General features: G+C 33.7%; 1 protein-coding gene across 1 annotated transcript; it reads right to left on the bottom strand.

Moving 5' to 3' along the window:
• Positions 1-3398: 3398 nt before the first annotated feature.
• On the bottom strand, positions 3399-10164 carry LOC145723061 (protein MMS22-like). The gene is made up of 3 exons (XM_081828685.1): positions 9976-10164; positions 8211-8378; positions 3399-7471 (listed from the first exon to the last, which is right to left on the bottom strand). Exons 1-3 carry the CDS (start codon positions 10038-10040, stop codon positions 7390-7392), a joined length of 315 nt encoding a protein of 104 aa, XP_081684811.1. The 5' UTR covers positions 10041-10164; the 3' UTR covers positions 3399-7389.
• Positions 10165-11122: the final 958 nt, after the last annotated feature.

The raw sequence follows: 11122 nt of genomic DNA, 5'->3' as shown, positions 1-11122 counted from the left end.
TTTTCCAGTCCTTGTAACTTATTTCTAGGTACTGTTGTGGTTAGAAAAGATGCTTGATACGATTTCAGAAAGTCTTCTTAAATTTATTGAGATTTGTTTGTGGCGTAATATATGATCTATCCTGGAGAATATTCCATGTACACTTAAATAATGTGTATTCCACTGTTTTGGGATGGATAAGTTAGGTCCATCTGGTGTAATGTGTTTAAAGCCACAAGACCTTTATATTAAAGGAGGATAAAGCTACCTACCTCATCACTGTTAAGATTAATTATAAACATATATCTATGTATATATGTAGACACCCAAATATACAAATGCATATAGTAGCACCTGGACCTTCAGACATATTTCTGGTACCATACTGTGAGGGGGAAAAAACCCAATGCCTAAGGTACGTATGGTCATGGTGGCATAACTGAATTCAACTGTAGGCCTCCTTTTATGTATATACTTATATATTTTTGCTCATATTATATTGAACAATAATCTTTGACATACAGGCTTCTCTTCTTTTGTAGGTAGTGGATGTAAGTAGAGAAGGCAAAGAAGAAGTATTCTATGGGCCTACACTCCCTTTTGCTTCCAATGGAATAGCTGCATGCTTTCTTCCAGCTCCCTATTTCACATGCCCTAACCTTCAGACTCTTCAAGTGCCTCATCACAGAATCGGGACCATCTGAAAGGCAATGCTTTGTTAATAACTATCATGAACAGAAGGGAAAGAAAAGCTTCACTTTTGGATACTGGGCATGAAAAGACTCAGTGGTCAATGCTTCCTTGTTTTGTATGTCTTATATTCAGATAAACATTAGCAAAAAACGAACAGTTTTCTAAAATACATTACTGAAAACTCCTGTCACCTTTCTCTTTGTGTGTCAATATACAATATATAGGACTTTTACTGTGGTGTAGCTTAGTACCAACTTAATGGTCCCTAATTGTTCCATGGGTCTTTAGAGTCTTCTTGTATACTTTTTCTAAATCAGTGCTGTCTAGGAAAACAGGACAATGTTAGTAAGGAATTTATTTCACAAGTACTGTCGTCAATGGTCTTTAAAAAAAATATTCAGTAGTTAATTCCATTACTACTTAAACCTGGGTTTGTAATTTTTCTTTTAAAAATTTAACATGCCACCCCACTCGGTATAGACTCAGCATTATGACATTATAAAATTTTCAATGCCATATTTTATTCAAGGTAATACAAATAATAGAAGTACACCAGAAGAGCAGTTAGAATACCCATATTTTTTGGCTTGGTTAATCTGTGACCCTGTGTTAGGTGCTTACCTTTCAGTACTTGTTTTCCCACTAATTTTTAAGGAGTATAATTATTGGTTTCCATATTAATTCAGAAGAATTTTGTGAAAATTAGGCAAATGCTAAGTACTTTGCTTAAGAAGAAAAAAAATTACTCAAATTACAAGGTATTTTACTGTGTTTAAGAACCTTGTAACTGAAAGGGAGGTTATTTTTGAAATTAAATAATTACTAAATAGAACTTGAAACACATACTATGGGATAAATGATTCTGAAAAGCATGTGAAAGATATGCTAATTAGGAAAAGGGGAGTTTACCAAAGCCAAAGATTCCCAAGTCTGTACAAATTCTTGCTTCAAATAATTTAAACCTCTCGTTTAAACTCATTTAGTGAAAAATGACATTTAAGCTCAAGAAAAATTAGTGGTACTAATTTTGGCACCATAAAGTGCTCTGACATAAATCTGAACCTAGACTTAGTAATTCTAATAAAAGTTTTTTCCACTTTGTTAAAGGTTATGTCAATCTTGAGCACTTGTGGGATTCTTTTCCAGCACCAATACATATTTTATTATTACAAACTTTTAATAATGCATAAGAATTCTTATATAGGTGAGATTTTTGGATTTGCTTTGTCTATAGCAAAAAAATATATATAAAATAAAAATCACATTTGAACATAAATTCAAGAAGTGTAACATGAGTTTTTCCCTTTTCTGAATCTTGTTAGGATCTAAGTCACCTTTACTAAAAGGGAGACTATACACTTTTTTTCCTTCAGCATAGTTTAATTATTCAGCAATCTTTATTTTATAGGAAACTGTCATTTTATTCATGGAACCACTTTCAGTAATCAGAAGTGAATAAAAACATAAACCCTTTTTAATCCTAAATACAAAATTCACTAACTTTATACACTGTTATACCTAAAAATTTTAATTTCCAAATAATCTGGTTATTCAGATTAAAGAACAGGAGGAGAGACGGAGGTAAGGAAAAAAATAAAAAACCTCCCAGAGATTTAGCCAAAAAAATCTTAATTTTACAGTTCTGAAAAGTGCAAATTGATACTGATCATTGATATCAAAGAAAGAGTCTCTTTAAAGGGTATAAATCATGTAAACTAAACATTTTAAATGCCTTACCAAGTCAAGAAAATGACTCCAGTATTTGAGATAGCTTTCAACAAGAACCTAAGCAAGAAGTATCAGATTTACTAAAATTTCTACTTGACAAATGAATTTACTTCCAGCTGTTTTTACCTTATAAAAACCATTACACTTGTAATCCCAGATCCTATATCCAATGAATGAAAGGGAAATGGTCTAAAAATAAGCTTGCCTGACTGATCATGAAAAGGCAACCTGAGATTACTGATATTTTCTATATAGATTTCTAAGTATTCATTTAAAACAAATTGGCATATTAGCAAACCCCTTCTTGGTGATAATGTGTTATTCACTAATATTACAGAACTGAACTCAGAAAATTTTAGTTTTTGAAAACCTCTTTTATGCTGTAGCCAGAGAATAGAATCCAAAGTGCAACATTCCTCTCCAAGGAAAAATAAAATACAGAACACTTATGATTAGATCATTTTCCTGAAATTAATAAGAGCTAATAAACATTCTAGAAAGCTATGTTTGGTCATATAAACCAAATTCCATTGAAACTATTCAAATATATATTTTCCATTTAAGTGGGCTATCCTATAGTAATTCATCTTCCATTTTTACTCTTTAAAATTATAGACCGTATCTAATTTGAATTTCCATTGGAAGATCATGAAACTTCTAACACCTTAGACAGCACTTCAAGAGTTGACTTTATAAGAGAAGACACAGCACCACATAGATAATAGCAGAATGTTCCTTAGTGTAGGAGGAAAAGCCAGCAAAACCTTAATCTCGAAAACAATGTCTTTGTAAAGTGAAATGAAATTCCTTAGATCCTTCATAACAAAATACCTATTAGGTTATGATTAGGACATTTTTCCTGCTTTTTCGCTTCATATTTTCCTCACAGTTTAACCACATGTATATTGTATCCCTTTCAGCTATTGTAATAACTGAAAAACTCTCTATTGTTTTACCCCAGAGTATAAAAACAGGAATAAGATAGATAGAAATATTCCTCCAGGTAACATGGTTCACTTTTATTTTGGTTTTCAAATAGTCAATCTGTCATAAAGGAAGTGGAATAATCATGGATGCAGTGTAAATTATATACATTAAAAAATTATATATTATAGGCATAATTATAAACATGAATATATAATAACGCCCAGAATTTTTCTGAAAGCACAATTCACAAATGCAATAAGTTGAATAACTATTAGCACACCAAAAACTTTAATAAGCATATTATTCAGTTCTAATCATGAGGTACTTACTTTGGTAACCTTAGCAATATAGATTATCACAGAATCAAAACACAAATCTTATTAAATATGTGAAAAATATGCTAACTTTGCTAGCTTCCCAAACCAACTGTTTTAAGCAAAGCATGGTATTTATATTGGCATACTATACACTTGACTGACAAGGCAGTATTTTTAACCCTAGAAGGAGTAGGCAGGAGATCAGTTTTTGGAAAATGTAAGGTTTACATAAAGTCTATAGGATTTAGGGAAGACAGGTTTCCTAGAGGCTTTTCCCAATTGCAGAAGCTTGTCAAGTTTTTATATAACAGATAATCTTAACAAAGGGGAAGTAAAAATAAAAACTGTCAAAGGTTCTGTTAAAGTACATGTAATTCTTTAAGAAGAAAGTACTTTTAAAAATTTGTGATGAAGCATGGAAGAAGATAATGGGTAAAGAACACACAATCTACAGATACATATTTTTTTATATATATAGATGCCCAGCTAGTAAAAGTCAAATATGCTTAAGAAAAAATATGCTAGGTTTAGATAAAGATATAAAAGTTTTAAAGTATGAAACTCTTCTAATGCAAATGAATTCAATACTGGATGATTTTTGTACAAAGATCATATTCCATGTTTTTTACTCCCCCATGAAAACCTAATTAAATGTTCAATTAAAATTTAAATCATAACCAACCAAATCTGAATGTCTAATAAAGTCCTTCTATCACCCTGTTGTCCTTCAATCATCTCTTTTACATTCCATCTGTATATTTTACAGAAATTATTTGACTGGAATACTCACGTATCTAAAATATATTTTAAGTATCTTCCTATTTCAGTGTGTTAAGGTTAGGTGTCTAGAGAAAGGGTGGTATTTTAGGCTGGCAAACTGAATGAGGCTTAGAGCGTAGAATGAACATGGCATTCAGATATTCGAAGGCAGCTAGTCTCCTGCTTAGGTTTGCACAGAAAAGGTAGAGTCAGATGGCAGAAAGTCTCCTGACTGAAGTGGATGTCCTTGAGTAGAAAAGTAACAAGAGGAAAGTAATATTTTAGGAACACTAATGTCAGAACTGTGTGAGATTAAATTGCAGGAAAGGAGATCAGAGATAAGAGAGATTGACAGCACCCAACAGAAAAGATGGTTGGGATGCACGGGATGGTGAAAAGAAAAGCAAAAAGCCCATACTGGTGATCAACTGAAAGTGGGGAACAAGTAAGAATCCAAGTTGCTTCTGAAGTTTCAAGGCTAACTGACTTGGGAAAATAGTGTCTTCCCCGGGTGGAAAAGAAAGGCAGGAGCTAGTTTAAAATAGGTGACAAGTGCAGCTCGACATGTTGCCTTGAGATTTCAGGAGGATCCAACTAGAGGGGTTAAGAGAGAAATTAGCAGTAGAGATAGATTTTAGAGATAAAATTATGACCTACTGTTGTTATCAATTCACTACTAGAAGACAGAGCGAGTGAAGGGCCAGATCTTACCACTGGGGACAAGAAAGAACGTGAAGGTGCTTTCAAAGTACAGTATGTAGGAAGGAGCAGTATCACTGAGGAAGGGCTGAGAAGATAAAGAAAAATGCAAATGTCAGACCAAAGAACAGAAGAAAGGAGAACGTAGTCTGAGATTTCAGCAAAAGAGAATGGCTGACATTACAGTGGGAGAAGCAGGGGCCCTAGAGATGACAGGTTATTTAGGGGAATAAGTGATGGGTCGTGAAGATTTTCCTGGAAATGAACGGAGTCAAACAATTTTTTTTCTTCAATTAAAAAAACAGCATCTTTAAAATTTTACTTACATATAAATAAACACACATGTATATACACATATATAAGTATTGTCACAGATTTTTGTTACTGATTTTTAAAGTACAAACTGTTTATTCTTAGCGTCTACACATATATATCCCAATGCATGATTCAGAAGCAGCTTTTCTCAGCCTTAAACATTTCATATTCTAAGGAGTGAGACTCTCAAAGATAATTTTATCAATCCCACTTAGAAAATAAAAAAAATATATATATACATATATACACATAAATAACTCCTTTAAAAGCATTACCTTAAACAGATCAAACTTCATTTGCTGAAACTTGCAAAGAGATTTAAGTTTAATCAGTCACTATCATAATGAAAAGAAGCTCATTGCTATGAAGTCTGTTAAATAACCTTAAAGAGGCTTTTATTTATTCTATTTGTTGACATATGACAGTTGACCTGGGGTTGGAAGGGACAGACTATCTGTATGTCATAAAAACAACAGATACTTCTTTAGAATTCACAGATAAAAGTTAGGACTATTAACTAGAGTTCACTGATTGTAATATATTTCATGTTGGAAGATACTTCTTGAGTCAGAAAAGGAAGGAACCAGAAGAAGCATGATAAAGACTAGAGTCCCAAGAAGAAAAGAGATATTTCAAAGTTAACAAACATGACATGTAAGACACAATTTCAAAAAACGCGAATCATTTATCTAGGACATAGTAGAGACAGAGGAACAACATTGAGAGGTGTTCTTTACGTTTGTGCATGAATAATTAGTAATCATGTCTGTATGCCTCAAATAGAACACATGTCACCAATATATTTTCACATACATTATTCTACTGATTCTTACCAGAACACTGTGAAATAGAAAAAGGAATATTATTCTTTTTTCTCCATGGAGAAACTGAGGCTCAACAAGAAGGTTAAGTAACTTGCTGAAGTTTACAAAGCAGAGCTGGGTTTGAGACCTACATGGGTTCCCAACACTAGGACTGGAGTTCTTTTACCAAATAATGCTCACCACAAAAAGGAGTCAAGGACAAGAGCCCAACTGGTAAAATAAAAATCTGATGAACTACTTAAAGAGTTGAGACACAAGAGCTACTAAAGGAACTAAACTGGTTCCCTGTATACATATAAGATGCTAAATTATAAGAGGCTCTAACTGAAGAGCAAGGAGATTAAATCAGCTGACTTCTCAGTCCTCTTCTGTTATTTTGTAATCTCAAGATTTTTCAGAATATTATTGGTCTTTTCTTAAAAGTTCTTACTTATCCTCCTCCTGATATGTCTTTTCATAAACTTCCAAAAAGGATGACTAGAGAAAAAAAAAAATCTGGCAACTGTTGGAACCACTGTTGGCTTAAGTTTTTAAAACATTTTACGTACTATCTGTATATTCATTTAGCCAGACTCAGCCTCTTTCCTCAGAGTTAAGTGTGCTGGGTATTTATTAACTTGCCTCACACATGGTCTAACAAAAGATGACAAACATACATCCTATCTTCTGAACTGCCCTTTCACAAAAACCAGCATAGAATAGCCAGATAATTTGAAAAACAGAAAACAAAAAACAAAAACAAACAAAAAAACCCCACAACAACCCAAAAACATATTAAAACATGACTTGTAAGAAACAAAACAAACACAAATCACTCACAAGTCAAAGAGTCACATTATAGTGACAAGTCCCTGGATCACCCAGTACAGACCTGCTTCACAGACATACACAGAGACACTCCCAAGTTAGAAAAAAAAAATTAAATCAGTTTAACTAAAAACTCTTCAAAAGAGAATGCAATTTTGCCAACTTTCAAAGATCCTATAATACACTTATTTAACTTTTATTTCCTTATTTATATACTTTATACTTACAGGGATGTAAGGAAAAAAATCCTAGAAGGTATTTTTAACAGAACATTATACCATTGCTGTGCAAAGTGGCTTTAGATAGTTATAATGAATAGAGAGGGCAAAGCACAAAATATATTAGGTATTATCACTCTCCAGTCTTTGCATTTCATCTTGTCCAACTTGTCCTAGGTGAGATAAAAGTTTGCTATAGGCCTCCCTAAGAAAAAAGAAAAGAAGGTAGGTATATTTATTAACTTTTCCATAATTTTTCATTTAAGTATTTACAAATTAAGTCTGTCTACACACCTGAATGTCTGTCTACACACATGTGTACCCACACCCAAACTATATGATTAAAGTACTTTGATTCTTTAACAAACTTGGAATATATGAATTCTCATGAGTGCTGACTCCTCCAAAACAACCTCTTTAGGAATTACAGGTTTATTTCCATGGTGTTGCATTATTTCACACAGACCAGCACAATCTGAAATTAGGTTGTAAGCCCCACTACTATTTTTGACCCAAAATGAAAAAAAGCCCCACTACTATTTTTGACCCAAATCCATATTATCTAATTGGGTCACTCTTCTTACTCACTGGATACACATGATATAGTTGATTCAGTACATCAAGCATCCCTCAAAGGGTAGATATGCCACCATGGATTTTATACAAAAACAAGATACCTGAGGCTCTAAAGTCCCCTTCCCAGTGATGAACACTGAATGTGTTTTGAGCAATAGTGGAACTGCTGAAAAACATAGCTTTCTAAGGTGCTCACTTTGAAAAGAACAGCATGTGAATGGATATGTCAGTCATAGTATGGAAACGTTCATCAATTCAAAGAACACACCCCAAATTTTTAGGAATGGGAAAATAAACCATCTCCAGAAAACGAATCTAGATTTTTATAATCATTGCCCAAAGAATGTAATCAAATGATCCAAACATACCTTTGTGCAGTATTTCTGCCAAGGCCCCATTTCCGCTCTGAATCCTTCAGAGACTGAGTGAGCGTAGAAAGCAAGTCGATAACAACTTGCTGGTCCAATGCTGCTACTATTTCTAAAATGCCGTAAATCTGATAATCGTATCTCATAGCATAATCCTGGATAAAATGCCTGAAAGTAAATCAAGTTACACAGGATTACTTCTGGGGAAGTTCCTTGGGCTGGTATCTATACGACGACGATCAGCTGGAACCTGAACTCAAGAAAGATCATTTCATGTAAGATTACCTGAAGAATCCAGATGCCCTATGAAGACAATTTACAACACATAAAGGACAGAAATGGTTTATTTCAGTGTGACCAGAATGATGGCATTGGTAGGGAAAGGGAAGAGTTGGAATCCCAGGAGGGCGAATAAGAAGGAAAATCCAGTTCCAGGGACTTCGCTGCTATTCTTTGCATGTCAAAATCTTAGCAGGAAGAATGTGGAAAAAGGGAGTCCAGGGCGCCTGGGTGGCTCAGATGGTTAAGCGTCTGCCTTCGGCTCAGGTCATGATCCCAGGGTCCTGGGATCGAGTCCCGCATCGGGCTCCCTGCTCCTTGGGAGCATGCTTCTCCCTCTGCCTCTCTCTCTCTCTGTCTCTCATGAATAAATAAATAAAATCTTTAAAAAAAAAGGGAGTCCAGTTTCCTAGGTATTTCTTAGTTCTTCGTATTTCTGGATAAATCAAACAATATTTTTATGAGAAAAGCAAGTTATTCATAATACATAGTTTTATATTCCTTAACTGAATAGGAGATTTTAGACCCACAAGAGGCCTTCATAATAAGAATTGTATGTTTTAACCCTACAATTTCCACTCTCTCCCCCAACAAAATAAAAGCCACCTAGCTTAATAAATTGTACATAACAAACAGGCAATCTTCATTTGTATAAAATCCTTTCTCCCCTCTTAGGGTTTTACAGGTTTTTTTTTTTTCTTTTTTTCTTTTTGGGGGATTTTATAGTTCTTACAAATCCACTATGTATTTCATGTGATCATAATTTAAATAAATTGTAATCAATGGACAAGTGCCAATGATAAGAAAACAAAGTGAGGAATCAAAGATCCAACACAGAAGAAAATGGACCTGTGTTATTTATCACAGTAGGGCTAGGGCATAGATACGCGTAATAAAAGTGAACTGATAGAAATCGTGAGACATATTTAAAAACACTGCCCTAACAGAAAGCACAAGAGTCTAGAGGAGGCAAGGCAGGAAATGACAACAAAACCCAAAACACAGAAAACATTACTCCAGTTGCATTATTATTCTTGGGAACCAACACCACATCTACTCCTATACAGTCTATGCTTCATGGATGAAATACAATGAAGCCTTCTGGGTCTACAGTATCTAAAGCAGGTAAGAAAACCAGTGACATGTACTTCTGGATCCTGAGTAACATGTTTAGCAGTTCTGAGGGCCTGTGCACCTGTCATCATGACCCACACACCCCCATTTTTCTCTTCAATACACACAGGAGTCTTCATCACCAAATTCTCAGGTGATTTTAAGTCAGCTCGCTCATATTCCTCCCTGGCACTTTTGTCTTTTTTAATAAAACAGCACAATGTAACAAAACTATGGCCAAAAAATATAATAATTGAAATAGTATAACAAGTAGTAACACATTATGTTTTGGATAATTAGTTATTTAAAAAACATGTTGGCTGTCAAATGGCTGGCAAGAGTCCCCTTGCCAGTTGGCACATTTTCCAGTTACCTAAACACAGAAGTCAGCTGGGTGGCAGGTTCTCCCTCTGACCCCACTTGGCAGGCTTTAACCATGTATTGCAGGTTCTCTGTGGCCAGCCTTTTAACTAGGAGGAAAAATTATAGCATTACACACTGTGTCTGAATTGACCATCTGGATCCTCATTTTTATGAACACTCTTAATTTAGAAAAATATGTTGTTTTCTTAAAGTTTATACAGCTTTTTAATTATTTTTCAAAATGAAATAGTTATGAGTTTTTGTTTTGTACTGAAGTGCATCTATCTCCTTATCTCCCATTTTAAGAAAATATAAAAAGCTTGAGTATTTTTTACAAGCTGATAACTGAAAAAATACATTTGAAGATAGGTCTCTTAGAAAGAACCCATATTCAAAAATATTTTATCATCCTGATCCTGCAAGCAGTTACATACTGACAAAAGATAGCCTTTAATCATTCAGCTGATTTACAGATAAGCAGATAGATTTTTTAAAATTCATAGGCATATTCTTCCCACTCTCTAACAAATTAGAAACCACCAACAATTTACCTTCGCTCAAAATTAGTCAAATATACATATATATACACACACACACATAAATCAACTATTGGTGATGCTATCTTTTCAAAAAAGACAGCAAAGTTACATAAAGAACATTTGTATTCTTTAAATATTTAACTAAGTCATTTAAAATTGTGCATTTCTCCAAAAAAATGGAATAATATCAAGAAGGAAAATAGAAAATTCCCTATGTTCCAAATGCTACTGAATTTTTGTTATGTTGTTTTTGGCACATTAAATGTAAGTAGCTGGGGAGAAAGTGCTTTGTCTAAGAATAAAAAATAATTCAGAAACTCTAATCCATTATACCAGAATAAAACAGGATACATATGAACTGCAATTAATTAATATGTACTTAGTAATGTTCTCTACGGCATGAGGATGGTGGATAAAGAAGATGTAGCATACTTGTCTTTATTGAACTAATAACTCCTCATATTAGATAATAGTTCTGAAGTCAGTATAATTGGTTCTTAAAAGACATTTCCTTGAAAAACTTCAAAAGCTCCTCTGTGGAAAAAGTACCAGAATATGAAGAAATAGCCTTCACAGAGAATTAATAGTAAGCATTGGGTTTTTATAAGTTTTATTGAG

This window comes from Leptonychotes weddellii, chromosome 8 (assembly GCF_054177405.1).
Source record: "Leptonychotes weddellii isolate Sample4059 chromosome 8, ASM5417740v2, whole genome shotgun sequence".
Taxonomy (NCBI): Eukaryota; Metazoa; Chordata; class Mammalia; order Carnivora; family Phocidae; genus Leptonychotes; species Leptonychotes weddellii.
The sequence above is the reverse complement of the archived record's forward strand: the minus strand, read 5'-3'. Positions and strand labels throughout refer to the sequence as shown.

Coding starts and splice junctions, on each gene's coding strand:
- LOC145723061 (XM_081828685.1), bottom strand. CDS start 10,040: ATGGTTAAAGCCTGCCAAGTGGGGTCAGAGGGAGAACCTGCCACCCAG. Junction 8,379..9,975: donor CAGCTGACTTCTGTGTTTAG/GTAACTGGAAAA, acceptor ATTTACTTTCAG/GCATTTTATCCAGGATTATG. Junction 7,472..8,210: donor GGCAGAAATACTGCACAAAG/GTATGTTTGGAT, acceptor CTTTTTTCTTAG/GGAGGCCTATAGCAAACTTT.